We start from the raw sequence: 15281 nt of genomic DNA, 5'->3' as shown, positions 1-15281 counted from the left end.
TACATTTATGCACCACGGAGAAAACGTCTTACCAACTGAATTACGCTTATGCTTCATTATATATAGTATTATTTTGGTGTCACGTGCCCAGCTTTCATTATTTTTGTATATTACTATCTTTTAACTTCTTGGAATTCAGTTCAATTTTAAAGCATGGGATTTCAAATTCAAGTTATTAGTAAATGATTACACCATTTCTCTAAGCCTCACCATAGTAATAAATGCAAATTAGAGCTTATTATATTACAAAATAGTTTTATATATAGTAAGTGTCCTTTGATTAATGTAAGTATAGAATAGTGAAACATATGATTTTTGACTTGTTGATAGAATTTCAATTTTCAATGTATAATGTTGGATTACTTAGTTGTGCACCAATAACAGTATAGGCTTCATTAAAAATTAAAATACAAGAAATAATGGAAGTTTAGGACCGAATTTGCTGATGGATAAGATCTTTTGCTAAATTCTTTTTTATTGTTTAAGAGTCATATAGGAAACATAATAAGGTGGAGATTATCCTAAAATACAAAATACAAGAGGAGCTTTTTTATAAACTTAAATATTTTTTTAAAGAAGATATGATTTTCTATTTATTCAGATGACCGTGGTGGCTAGAATTCTCAAACTCCTAATCTATTAATTAGAGGCGAGGAACATATACATAAATTTATTTTGGTAGGAGCTATATATTTAACTCTTGATAGTAATTGCCATTATAGAATACACAAAAACTCCCAAAACTCAAATATGTTGTATGTATTGGTGGGTCATGATTAAAAGCTTATTACCATAAACGTCCACAAGAAAATACATTTAAATAAACAAGATTAACCAAAATTGGACTTAGTGCAAAGTGCAAACAATATCATGATATACGGCCACTTTTATTATCACTTATATATCATGATGGAAATCCAACTCACTTTCTATCTTCTTTTTTCTTTTCAACACAAAACTTATACAGTTTAATATTTTCTTACCAAAAAATAGCACAAGAACAGTCACACAACTCATGTGTTCACAATCACAAAATTTAAGAAATTGTGAAGTTGCAAAAATAGTTAAAGTTACTCTCACAAGATGTTTATAGAGAGTTCAATTACACCACCAAAAAAGCCTCGTGTTTTCTCGACTGCTTCGTGCCTTATCGTCATCTGGTGCTGTCATCGACAAGATCAGCTAGTACAGAGCTTCCCACGATTCAAACAACGTATCGGTAGGTGATATAACGTCCAGCAGTTTCACTCGGTCGTATGATCTTCACAACCTGCCCTCGCTTCAGCCCATAGTATCACGAAAAAAGAATTTGGGGCGTGAGATTTCAAGAATATAGAGCTAAAAAGAGATCCACAGATAGTGCTGGTCCAAAAGCAATAGTGCAACCCAAATGCAGCATAAATCGACACTGACTATTCAGAAAAAGCCAACTTCAACAAAAACGGCACATGAAATGGTGAAAATGTACTCGACACGATAGAAGTCAAGCAGTGTACAAGAGAGAATAACTACTTCTGTGCTAAAGTAGCACTATTATAGCAACTCTGAGTGTAATACATGATGAATTTAGATTTCCGTTAACGCAAATATGCGATGCTACAGAAATCACTTAGCTGTGCATATTTAGATGGCATTGATTATTGGAAAATGGAAACTAACCTGTGTTTCTTTCACAGTGTACCTCTCCAGCAACGTCTTCTTTTCTTCAGCCGTAAGCAGCTGATGCTCGGGAACTAGAACATGTTCTTTTATGTTAACTAACAACTCAGCTTCCTGCACTATTGCAGCAAGAAAACATGAATTCCCTCGAAATACAACCGTAAATGAGGCTCACTTGTATGTAACTTTCAAAAACACCGCAAAAATATTAGAAGCATAAAATGCCGGATATCAATAATACATAGTGATGAAAGCGATGCCTTATAAAATTTAAGAGTTCTTGAGACCATATAGCATGTTAAACAGAAAGGGAATCTATGTCCTAATAAGATAAAATTTATTAGTAGTGAAGAAATGTAGGAAATAAATGAAATGAGAGCCTCAACAATAACCTGGAAGACTTCTAAGTGAAATTTAGTCGATATTTCACTAACGCAGGTCCGTGCAAATGGAGTTAAATTTTGCTGGACCACTAAGATTGCCCGATGAACACCTTCTTCTTTCATTCGATTAGTTTAGGTCTTCATTGTCTTCACACCAACTTTCTGTTCATCGGGAAAGAAAATGTATATCTGGAAATAAGAAGACAAGAAAAAAAATGGTTATTAGGTGCTGCATCGGGGATTTTCAACAATTCAAAAAAATGCTCACAAAAAGTATTATAGTTTGACTAATTTAAAAACGATATATATATATAGAAAGATCTGAACTTTGTACTATTGTTTAGAACAAAATATCTCTGTAATTATAAAACTTCATACTTTATTGATAGGCAGCTACGTAAAAGGAAATGCATCGAGCATTTCCAATGGATATCAGAGGAAGATAAAATTGAATAAAAAATGTAATTGGTACTACTACTTTCTTACTATGGGACAAACATCTATGAAAATAAAAGTTAAAACAGTGGCTGTTCTTAGCTAGATTGATCGTGTAACCTAGAAGACATCGTAAATAAACAAGTTTTAAGCATACAAACCAATGCAATTAAAACAAAATAAGAAACTGATGCATCAGCCTCAATTCTAAACATAAGCTCTTCCACTCGAATCCATAATCAGCGATGATATCTCACAAACGAGATACCTTAATTCATCACCTCAATGGCATTATTCTTTTCCGACATTGTTCCACCAAACACAACACCAGCTACATAATCATACATCTTGTATGCAGACAAAAAAGATAAAATATTTTCCCTGATTTCAGAGAATACCCGTTTTCAAGGCCACACATTGCAAACATATACTACATGAACAGAACCACACCTGTTCAGAGCTATTACGGAAGCCTTTATTAATAACGAGGTCCTCTCTCTTCATATTCTCGCCATGTTTCTGAACGAACTCATACTTTGTCATTTCAATCTCAAAGTCTCCCACCATGTAACCTCTATCCTTCAACATCTGCATCACTGTCTTCCGGATTCTGAAAAGCCTGGTAATTTCCTCTTCCGACAAAACCATCTTTCCTAGTTTAGCCAAAGAAACAAAAAAAATGAACAAAACTTAAAGACAATGTAAGACATTTTGACAACTACTACTTCCTACTCTAGCAATACACACACACACACACACACACATTATATCCAGTTAATCACCTAAAAATACAATCTTTAACAAGATAACTGTTTCCATCCACTGTCAATAGCTACAAAAAGAAAACTAATTGCCAAAACTCCAGTGTAATCAAGTAATGCTATTTTTTCACTCAAGGGCTTAGCAGCTACAGATGATCAGCAAAGAATACATAATCAAAATTTAATCATATCAATTTCTCTATCTCCACACAGCAACCAGCATTGAATTAATCCTTCACTCCGCCTAAATGTGGAACCCTTACCGATTTCAGCTAAGATCAATGTATAAGCAGAAAAATACGATCTTTAAATTGGATGATGAGATTATAACTAGAAAAATAACCTGAGCTTAACAACTTTTTTAGCTGTGTAGAATGTGCGCAAAAGAGCGGGAGCGGCACAAAAAGGGTCGAGAGAGGCTGAATTTATATACAGAGACAGCACCGCACACAACACAACTAATATAAATATAAAACCGCCCCTCTACTTCGTTATATTACATCACGACCATATATTTTGCCACACACTTTCCAAACGGCATCCTAATACCAAATTGATTAGTTTCCAAAACAAAATCTATCTATATTAAACTCGACATTATTATATGGTGCGATTTTTCTAGATTAATGGTTTTGTTTTATTTTTAATTTTGCAAATTGAGTTTTTCTGGATCTAATTTCGGGTTAAGCGTAAGCATGTCGGCTTGATTATTAATTATATTTTGTAAATTAATACTCATTAGATTACTATGTACAGTTTGATTGTTTATATTTATTAATATTGTCAAATTACTTACTTTAAGTTGTGAATTTTTGTAATCGAGCTTTTTATTAGTCCAGACTTCAGATCATAATGTACACGTCACTTATATATAATCTTTCCGTCAAAAAAGTATATATTCATTCTTTTTTAGTCCGTCCCCAAGTATATGCATTTTCTTATATAAAAAACTATTTTCAGGTAAAATTCACTAATAATACTTTAATTATTTTTCTCTTTTACCAATCTCTTACTTTAGCAATTATGCATTAAAATTCGTATCCAACCAAAAATGCATATTCTTGTGCAATGAAAGGAATATTTAAAATATGAAAATGGTACTCCGTAGTACTCTAGAGTATTAATCTATAACCAATTTGTATCTTGCCCGCAGGGGCAACGCAGTTGGTTTCAGAGGGACAGAGTTGCAAGAAGTATAACCAAACTGTATCGAAGTACTTCCTCTGTCCACCATTAAAGGTCTCATTTTTACTTTTACTATATTTGGTAAGTGAATCTTACTCACATTTTATTATAAAATCAATATATATAGATGAGCTTACCTTTCACTAACTTTTCTAAGCATTTTACTTTCTTAAGCATGGACGGAGGGAATACAAAATACTTAAAAAGAGGGGATGAAGTAAGAATAGTAAGAAGTTAAGGGGTGAGATTGAAATACACAAAACTCAACTGCTTTAATACATTTCCCAACCTGCAATTTTGGGTAACCGGAAAAATGGTTTCAATTGACAACACAAATTCCACCACCGCCAACGGCCACGGCGCCGCCGCAGCGGCCGTCGATGATATGTCCACCGATCCTCCGGCTCCGGAGTCCAACGGTTCTCAGCCGGAGTTCGACGCATATCGGAGGAGGAAATCGACGATTCTGCCCTTGGAGGTCGGTACGCGCGTCAATTGCCGGTGGCGTGACGGAAAGTACCATCCTGTGAAGGTTATCGAGCGCCGCAAGCATTTCTCCGGCGGATCCAACTATTATGAGTACTATGTTCACTATACTGAATGTAAGATTTTGTAAATATAATTAAAAAATTTATTGCTATGCTAAGAATTTCAAATTAACCAGCAAATTTTCGCTGAGGAATTATGTTTCAGATATATTGTTTGCTGCTGACTTATTGTGGCATTTGCTGATGGTTATTTGTATGCACAGTGTTGAATTACTGGAATTGAACTTGATGAGCAATCTATGCAATTTCAATTCCTGTATTTTTAGCTTATTCATTTCTTTTTTCAGGAATTCACATTCCTCATTGTATCACGCTGATTACATTGATCTTTCAAAAACAAGAGATTCTTTTTGTTGTTGCTCAAGCTTTGGCTGAAACTTAATGTCTGTATGATTTGGTCTTATTTATGCTGTGCACTTCTTCATTTTGTTGGGCAGTCAACCGCAGGCTTGATGAATGGGTACACCTTGATCAACTTGATCTCGGCTCTGTAGAAACTGATGTGGATGACAAAGTTGAGGACAAGGTAATATACTGCTCATACCTTTTGCTTTCCACGCTTAAGATAACTGTAGATGAAAAACTCAAGCTTTAGTTCAAATTCAGATTCATAGGGATCAGAACTCTCTTCTTTTAAGGAGGTTGTAGTACTGACGTAGTCTATGACACTGAAATTTCTTCATCGAGAATGTACTCACCTGAAAATATCTCAGGTAACAGGCTTGAAAATGACGCGCCATCAGAAGCGCAAGATCGATGAAACACATATAGAGGTATTTTCAAATACTTTTTGTTAGTGACTTAGCAATGTATGTATAACAGTTTTGTGGTTATTTTGTTTTCCATATATATTGTCATTCATCATAGACCTTTTGGTTCCTTATCATGGACCATTGTTACTTTTACTGTGTTTGAATATACGCATCTTGACAAACAGTTGTACAATCAGTGTGGGTTTAGATTATGCTTGTATGGATCCGCGGGCATCATTTCTTGGTGCGATTCTTGTTGGTTTACTTCTTCTCTACTATGGCAGAAAGCTAAGTAATTTTTATTTCTCAGTGGTGTCCTAGGAAATGGCTAAAAATGATAGTCCAATCAAGTTTATGTCAACTAACTGCTTTGGTATATGCTGGGACAAGTTCACTCATTCAAATGAGTTAGAATATCATATCCTCTAACAGATTGAAGCTTTTCACACATTGTTTCCTCGAGTTACCTCATTTTTTGTTTGGATTCCTAAGAGCTTGTGGTTGACATTATAGGGCCACGAGGAGCTTGATGCTGCTAGCTTGAGAGAACATGAAGAGTTTACCAAAGTGAAAAATATTGCAACAATTGAACTTGGAAAATATGAAATTGAGACTTGGTACTTTTCCCCATTTCCACCTGAATACAATGAATGTACAAAGCTATTTTTCTGTGAATTTTGCCTGAATTTCATGAAGCGCAAAGAACAGCTTCAAAGGCATATGGTAAGCTTCCTTTCTCAGCTGTTCATTTATCCTTGTTCACTTGTTTATTTTAGTTTGGATTAACTCCAATGATCCAGTAGAAAGTCCTTTAGTTTTGCAATTATGCCAGCTACTTGATCATTTGGTTGTGTTTCTGATAAATGTTCTAAATACTAGACTGTAAAAGGAGATACTTCTGTTATTTCTTAAATAAATCTTTTCCTGTAGTTACTATATTTCATATTTGTACCTGCAGAAGAAATGTGATCTTAAGCATCCCCCTGGTGATGAAATATATCGGGACAAGACTTTGTCAATGTTTGAGGTAAGTATTGCATAACTCTAGAACTCAACTCTGAAGCATGAAGAAACAATTATCAACTATGAAAAGCCCTATTATTAAGCGCATGAAAAGTTTTTGGCATGAATAGAGAAATTGTTGCTCTTAAATTCAGTGTCTTAAAAACTCTCTCATAATTTCTTCCCTTTATTGTGTTCAGACTTTCTATGCAACAAGATGAAACATCATACGAATAAATTTCCCTTAAAATGGGATGCCCTTATTAAGATTAAAAAAGGATTTTTGTTCCAAATGTTCCTCTATATATTTCTTTTCTAAGGACCTTTATTTTGAATGGTCTTATTTGGAAATCAAATGGAGATTTGAACGAGGCGGTTACCGGTATAGCCCTCATCCTTTACGTGAATGTGGTTTACATGGAAATTTTATTTTTCAATAATTTAAGCTTGGCTCGCACCGTTCTCATAGATGTACATAGTATGTGCAGTTGTCTTACATTTTCTGTTTGTCCAAATTTCCGGATTCCAAAGTTGGTAGAGTTGTTAATAAGAAAACCAGAATCTAATTTTGAATTGCTATAACAGGTTGATGGCAAAAAGAACAAAATTTACGGGCAAAACCTTTGTTATCTGGCCAAGTTGTTTCTTGATCACAAGACCCTGTACTATGATGTAGACCTATTTTTATTTTATGTGCTATGTGAATGTGATGATCGGGGATGCCACATGGTGGGCTACTTCTCCAAGGTAAATTTCCTCCTAAGAAAATTACAAAGTTAACCTTGCTCATTTGTATCATCCATAATCATTGTTCACGATAGATGAGTTCTGATTGAGTAAAGGGATAGACGATAAATACTCGTTCTACTGAAATGCAATATTTGATGGTAAAATGGCAAGTCTACCATGTTAGGCAACTTCTACTTCATTCTTCAATTTGATAAATCCTAACTCTAGGATGTGGACATAGACCACATAATCGGCCCATTGTTTGATTCTAGATAACTATCTAAAGAATATAAAGAAAGGTGCGACTATCTAAACAATAATGAGAAGTTAACTGAATCAATTAATCACAGAAACACGATACAAGAAGATTCATAAGATCTTCGCTTTTAATTGAGAAACCACATTCACTTGTATCATCATAGGTTTTTTTCCACTAGCCATTTAGGGTCACCGTCTTTGTCACATAATAGCATTCCTGTAAATTGACCTCTTCACGTACTTACATGTAGTATACCTAATGGCTTATTCTAAAGGATATGATTTTGCATGTTTTTGTCAGAAATGATATTTAACATCCATATAATGCTTTCATTACTTGATGTACAGGAGAAGCAATCAGAGGAGTCTTACAATTTAGCTTGTATTCTCACTCTCCCTCCTTATCAAAGAAAAGGCTATGGGAAGTTCCTGATTGCATTTTGTAAGCTCGTTATTCATCTTCATGCTTAATTTCTATAGACTTTAATCACTTCAATGAATATGGTGAAGTAAGTGAAACATAAATGCAAATAAATGAAATTGAATCCTGTTTTCTTGTAAATTTTTAGACCAACTATTATGCTTTATTATGTCTTATATGCACTCAAACCTGCTGATCATTCAGTGTGAGTTATGAACATTTCATTGTGTTTTCTTGATTAAGGAGTTCTAAAAGTAGAAGCTTTTTACGCACAAAAAGTTAGTCAACTTAAGATCCTATCGCATTAAACACAAAACACAACTTTCTTAATCTATATGCCCAAATCAAGCAGGCCCATTATATTGGACGGAGGAAGTATAATGTAAGACTGAATTGCACATACGTTTGTATATGCAGAAAGTAATTGCCTCTTGTTCGTCTTAGAATTCCGAGAACATTTCTGTCAGACATGAAAAGTTGTTTCGAGGAAAAGTTTACACATTTGTATTTTCCTTTTGTTTAACTTCTCTAACTTATGCTGATTAGATTCATCAGTAGGGATTTGCTTAACTAACTGCAAAATTCTGGTGCAGCTTATGAACTTTCAAAGAAGGAAGCCAAAGTTGGAACACCGGAACGACCCCTCTCAGACCTGGGCTTATTGAGTTATCGAGGATACTGGACACGGGTTCTTCTAGATATACTGAAAAAACACAAAGGCAATATCTCCATTAAGGTTGCAACCATTTAGCTATCGTCTGTTGATCTCTACATCAATTCTTCCCTTTGTCCTTACTTCCTCCTTCTCGTTGCTTATCCAGGAGCTCAGTGACATGACGGCCATCAAGGCAGAGGATATCTTGACTACCCTTCAGAGCTTAGAGTTGATCCAGTACCGGAAGGGGCAGCACGTGATATGCGCAGACCCAAAGGTCCTAGACCGCCATCTCAAAGCTGCAGGCCGAGGCGGTCCTGATGTCGAAGGCAGTAAGTTGATCTGGACCCCTTATAAAGAGCAGAACTGATCTCATCTCAAATCTAGTGGAACCAATCTCCATTTCCCCCCTTTTGTATATACAACTCCACCTTCGTTTTAACCTACTCGCTATTTCTCACTCGAATTCATCAAATCTCCTATGTAACAATGTATGAGTGTGTGTATGTATCTTATTTAAACTTTAGACCTTAAACTTAGATGCTGATATATTTGTCCCTTTTTTTTCTTTTTTTTTTCTTTTTCTATTTGGGTCGTCCCACAACACTACGGACTTATTTTCTTTACACGCAACCCAGTTGTTTTAATGAGTCACTTATAATGGGACGGGTGAAGTATTTCCGATGCAGTCTCGTGTTTTCGTGTTATGTCAGCGGTCAAATGTTTTCTCCTAACCATCTCCATCTTAAAAGCTGTGTAGTTTGGACCTTTAGAAGACTAGGACTCGATTCGATTTGCGTTGTTTACACTTCATAAGATTGAAGTGGACACTTTATTAAAAAAACTTGTAACATAATTATCAATTTCAGAAATTGCGGAACAAATAAAATCTAATTTACATCAAATGTAAAGTCAAGCTACGTGACAGCCGTGGGTGGAAACAGAAAACAACCTTTACCTTAATTTGAAATTTAATTTCAATTGAATATATTCCCTCCGTCCTAGACAATTTGTCCAATTTTTCCATTTCGGTCCGTCCCACATAATTTGTCCCATTTCACTTTTACCATTTTTGGTAGTGGATCGCATATTCCACTAACTCATTCCTACTCGCATTTTATTATAAAACTAATATATAAAAGTCGGACCCACGTTTCACTAACTTTTTCAACTCACTTTTCATTACATTTCTTAAAACCCGTGCCCGGTCAAAGTGAGACGAATTATCCGGGATGGAGGGAGTATTCTTTTGTGTTTTCACCACATTTTGAACACGGAGTTGCTGACTGCTAAATTGGACGAGCTATATATTGTTTGGTAGATTAGAATACAATTCTTGGTTGAAAAACATTATGCCTCGTGATGATGATGGTATATGCTAGTTAAAGAGTGAATTTTGACCTAACTTTGATATAATCATTTTAACCTTTAATTTAATTAAATTTGGCTCACTACTTTGTTCGAACATATCTGAAAGCACAGTTATTAATGGCAGAAATAAATTCGTATTGACAAATGAAGAGAGATCGAAATTGAATTGAGAATAAAAGAACTAAAACCATCAACAAATTTCTCTGTTTGCGGCGAACTATACACACATAAATTAGCAGTAGGCTTAATTATTTTTTTATATGATTAATTTTATTTAATTCTACGGTATTGCAAATTGTTATTTTATTCATTTTATTTATTTAGAGTTATAGAGAAAATAGACGAAAGCTTATTTAAAAATTAACAACGTCAATAATAAAATCTCTCAAGTATTAGAATCAAATAAACATTTAAAACAAAACAAATAGTAACGTGAACATATAAGACTCATGCTTATTGGATTACTTGATTAAAAAATAAACACCAAAACAAAAGAAAATACAAAAAAAAAGAGAATAAAAGTACTCAATATTCTGCAAAAATGTGGGACAACCTTAATTTGAACCCAAACATCATACCCTGACTATCATTGTCAAAAACCATTCAGTTAAAATAAAGCAAGAAAAGAAGAAAGAACAAAAGAATAAAGAAAAAATTCCAGAATTTTATTTACATTAAAAATTTTATGCTAAATTATTCGATCCGTTATACATTGATCGATTGTATGCATCTAAATTTCCAAATTAAATTATGGACTACAATTAAATATATATAAATTGAACCTTTAAATTTAAATTCTATCTCCTTACTGCATAAACCTCGTACCGTCGTCAACCGCGGCTGACGCCGGTCGAAATTCCTTAGCTGGCAAACGGATGGGTTGAATACTCATGCTTTTCACCCCATCAAATCTCCTCTTCCACAAATTCACCTCGGCCGCGGCCCTCTTCACCACCGGCAGCGGCGGATCCATCTTGCTAATATCCAACGCCGCCGCTGCCGCCTTAACACTACACAATTCTTGATCAAAGCTGACCCTCGCCGCCGGTCTCCTCGATTTTCTCCGGCAGCTCTGGCTCACACTTTTCCGGCCGCCGGCTGCGGCGGCGGCGGCGGCGGCGGGAAGGAGGGTTTTGGTGGAAAAGTGTGTGTTTTTTCTTGGCTTGTTGGGGTGTTTGTGGTGGTGGTGGGAGATGATGGTGGCGGAGGAGGGGTAGCCGGAGACGCGGCTGTTGCGCTTGACTTGGCCCATGCAGCTGACTATGGGGGAGGTGGGATCGGCGGCGGCGGCGGTGGAGGAGATAGGGATGGTGGTGAGCTTGACGTCTTTGATGGATAGGCGGCAAAACATGGGGAGGAAGATGCTTTTTTGATCGTGGAAAATGGTTTCTTCGTTGTAATTTGCAATTCCCATTTGTTTTGATTGTGTTTATTCTGTAAATCAAGAATTGTGGAGAGGAAGAGGAAGAGAAAGAGAGAGGTGGAGTTGCTAAATCGGAGGAGAGCGGAGGGAATTATGTGAAAAATGGGAGATTTGTGTAGCTAAATATGTATGCGTGATATCATTCTCATACGTACATTACTTATATATATACATAAAGTGATTAATTGTCAACTCATCATTTAATTGATAACTACAACTAATTTAAGACTATATGATTTTAGAAATCTTGTGGTCTAAAATTTGCTACGTGTAATTTTCATTTTTATTAATTAAATAAAAAAAGATAAAAAAACTACCAAATTAGGGCTTTGTTTGAAAATGTTTATATAGTGTTTTGAAAATATCAACCCAATGCTTTGAGAATGTCAACACAATACTTTGAGAATGTTAATACAATGCTTTGACAATATTAACACATTGCTTATATTGACATTCTACATGTATTATATTGCCATATTTTATATACTATGTTGACATTTGTTGCTATAAGAAAAAAATTGAACATTTTTTAATTTTTTTTCAAATTTTGACATCGGAATATATGCAAGTGAGATCTCGTTAGAATCCTTATGAAATTATCTTTAATTTGATATATGTTGTGCGAAAACATAATTTAAATCGAGAAAATTATATGCGTTTTAAAGTTATGAGATATTTTTCAAAAGTTAGTTATAACTAATTTATTGTAAATTGACCTTAATACCCTTATTGACTTTTTTTTATGTATTGACATTCCAGGGCTGATGATCTAAGCCCATGATTTGAATATTTAATGGCTATTATTTAATTGTAATTAACAATTAAGTATTGAGTTAGCAATATAACACTCATATATATATATATATATATAGGGATGTATTCATTTCCTTTTCCTATATTTCCTTCTTTTTCCTTCTTAATATCAACCATTAGATTAGAGAAATGGACGGTCAAGATCAACATTGGGTAATTAATCCCGTGTTGCATTATTTGTCCTATTTTGTGCATTATGAGGGTACAATAGTAATCTAATAATGGCTGGAAACCGCTACGAATAATGCACCACATGGTCACGAGTAATGCATATAATTGACTATATAATGCACAATATGTGAACTGCAATGCATACGAATAAGATGTACCATGTTATGATGTTTGGACACACGTTTCTTGTTTCCCCTAAGGGTTTAATAAGCTTAGGGGATATGGTATAGTACGTAGACACGTATGTAATCTTCACATGGTAACGAGTAATGGATATAATTGACTATATAATGCACAATTTGTGAACTGCAATGCATACGAACAAGATGTGCTGTGTTATGATGTTTGACACACGTTTCTTGTTTCCCCTAAGGGTTTAATAAGCTTAGGGGCTAGGGTATAGTACGTACGCATTAATAACAAATTATAAAACGATACGAATAATTCACCAAATTGTCACGAGTAATGGATGTTATTAACTATATAATGCATAATATGTGAACTGCAATGCATACGAATAAGATGTACCATGTTATGATGTTTGACACACGTTTCTTGTTTCTCCTAAGGGTTTAATAAGCTTAGGGGCTAGGGTATAGTACGTAGACATTACTAAATGCACGTATGTAATCTTCAATCCGTTGATTAACCCATATACACAATACCTCTAATAATGCATAATATACTGAGATAATGACAATTAACAGCTACATAATGCACTGCCTAAACCAAATAATGCACATACGTATATTCCAATAACAACAATTTGTTAGTAATGTCTACGTACTATACCCTAGCCCCTAAGCTTATTAAACCCTTAGGGGAAACAAGAAACGTGTGTCAAACATCATAACATGGTACATCTTATTCGTATGCATTGCAGTTCACATATTGTGCATTATATAGTTAATAACATCCATTACTCGTGACAATTTGGTGAATTATTCGTATCGTTTTATAATTTGTTATTAATGCGTACGTACTATACCCTAGCCCCTAAGCTTATTAAACCCTTAGGGGAAACAAGAAACGTGTGTCAAACATCATAACACAGCACATCTTGTTCGTATGCATTGCAGTTCACAAATTGTGCATTATATAGTCAATTATATCCATTACTCGTTACCATGTGAAGATTACATACGTGTCTACGTAGTATACCCTAGCCCCTAAGCTTATTAAACCCTTAGGGGAAACAAGAAACGTGTGTCCAAACATCATAACATGGTACATCTTATTCGTATGCATTGCAGTTCACATATTGTGCATTATATAGTCAATTATATGCATTACTCGTGACCATGTGGTGCATTATTCGCAGATACCAAAATGTGGCAGTTACTTTTCCGTCAAATGTCAATAATAACCCTGTAATGCATACAACCACCTTCTATAATGCAACACGAAACCAGTTTTATAGAATCAATCTGATCCGTTGATGCCTTAGATCTAACGCGTAATATTAAGAAGGAAAAAGGATCTAAGATGTGAAAAGGAGAATAACGCTCCCATATATATATATATATATATATATATATATATATATATATATAGGGTTTTAATCTTCCAAAAGAAGCCCTTATGTAAAGAAATTCAGACCAAATACGGATCGTGAGATCTGGAAATGAATGGCCACGATCTGCAATTGGGAACGATTTCTTTGGGTCATAATAGTAGTGTTCTGTGTCATGTAAGGGTACTGTAGGTATATAAAATATAAACAACTGCCTTCCGGTTTTTAATAGCGGATTAATTGGGATCATTACTCCACACGTTATTAATCTGATCGCGCCATTCAATTCGTCTCTCTCTCCCCAAAATCTCAACTCAAAAACGCCCAAACCCTAGAATCTGCTCTGAAAAACACACAAATATTCTTGCCATCCGAAAAGCCCAAACCATACAAAGCTCTACAAATTAATCATCCCCTCCACTATTTCATCTTCGCCTGCACCAAAAAACGCCTCTGCGAGAAAATCCGTTTCCGCTACCAAAAACCTAGTAAGAATCCAAAACTCAACGAAGAAGGGGAAGAAAACTCTAATTCAACCATGGTCAACACAAGAGCTGGATCCGCGTCTCATGACGGAAAAGGTAAGTAAGATGTTGTAACCCATGACTTGAAGTTGACAAAATCAGGCCGATTAATATCTTCAATTTGTTGTTCACGTAGTTTATCAAAGAACGACGTCGAAGAAAAAGCTACCAATTATCCCAAAAGCTCCGACAGGAAATACGATACCAATTTCTGGTATTTTGATGCATGTAGTTTTGATTCTATTTTGGAATTTGGTATTTACTTGTGTTTTTTTGTTTCATAACCAAAAGTCGAAAATTCAACAGAACCCTCAACTGAAGCCATTCCTGATATCCATGACATAAATCAAGGTTAAATTTATACCTTCTAACCCTTATTGTAGCTCTGCTCTTTAATTACTGATGAATAAGTATGCTGAAAAAAGTTATGGAATAAATGAATATTTATATGCTTAAGTTGTATATTGTCATATATTCCTCACTGTTCTGGTTAGGTACTACCCATTGTTTGTGGGAAATAAAGTTTGATTTTTGGTGACAGGCTGGAGTTTAAATAAATTTCATTTTTGTTTAATGTTTGTAATATGTTTCTGTAAAAGTATCACGTAGTTGTAATATGCTTTCAGATACGGGAACTCATACAAAAATCATTCAAGCGTCTAAAGGGAAAGAGACGGA

At 34.8% G+C, this 15281-nt stretch overlaps 2 protein-coding genes and 1 pseudogene across 2 annotated transcripts; 1 reads left to right on the top strand and 2 right to left on the bottom strand.

Moving 5' to 3' along the window:
* Window positions 1–1018: 1018 nt before the first annotated feature.
* LOC121778819 lies at window positions 1019–3652 on the bottom strand (annotated as a pseudogene).
* Window positions 3653–4710: 1058 nt separating this feature from the next.
* Window positions 4711–9337, top strand: LOC121778639 (histone acetyltransferase of the MYST family 1-like). Its single transcript, XM_042176023.1, has 9 exons — window positions 4711–5025; window positions 5409–5497; window positions 5685–5744; window positions 6237–6446; window positions 6682–6750; window positions 7311–7472; window positions 8061–8154; window positions 8727–8869; window positions 8955–9337. Exons 1-9 carry the CDS (start codon window positions 4737–4739, stop codon window positions 9156–9158), a joined length of 1320 nt encoding a protein of 439 aa, XP_042031957.1. The 5' UTR covers window positions 4711–4736; the 3' UTR covers window positions 9159–9337.
* Window positions 9338–10964: 1627 nt separating this feature from the next.
* Window positions 10965–11573, bottom strand: LOC121780119. Its single transcript, XM_042177641.1, has one exon. The coding sequence runs from the start codon at window positions 11571–11573 to the stop codon at window positions 10965–10967; it is 609 nt and encodes a 202-aa protein (XP_042033575.1).
* Window positions 11574–15281: the final 3708 nt, after the last annotated feature.

This window comes from Salvia splendens, chromosome 19, assembly GCF_004379255.2.
Source record: "Salvia splendens isolate huo1 chromosome 19, SspV2, whole genome shotgun sequence".
Taxonomy (NCBI): Eukaryota; Viridiplantae; Streptophyta; class Magnoliopsida; order Lamiales; family Lamiaceae; genus Salvia; species Salvia splendens.
Note: the sequence above shows the minus strand (reverse complement) of the source record. Positions and strands in the feature narration are given on the sequence as shown.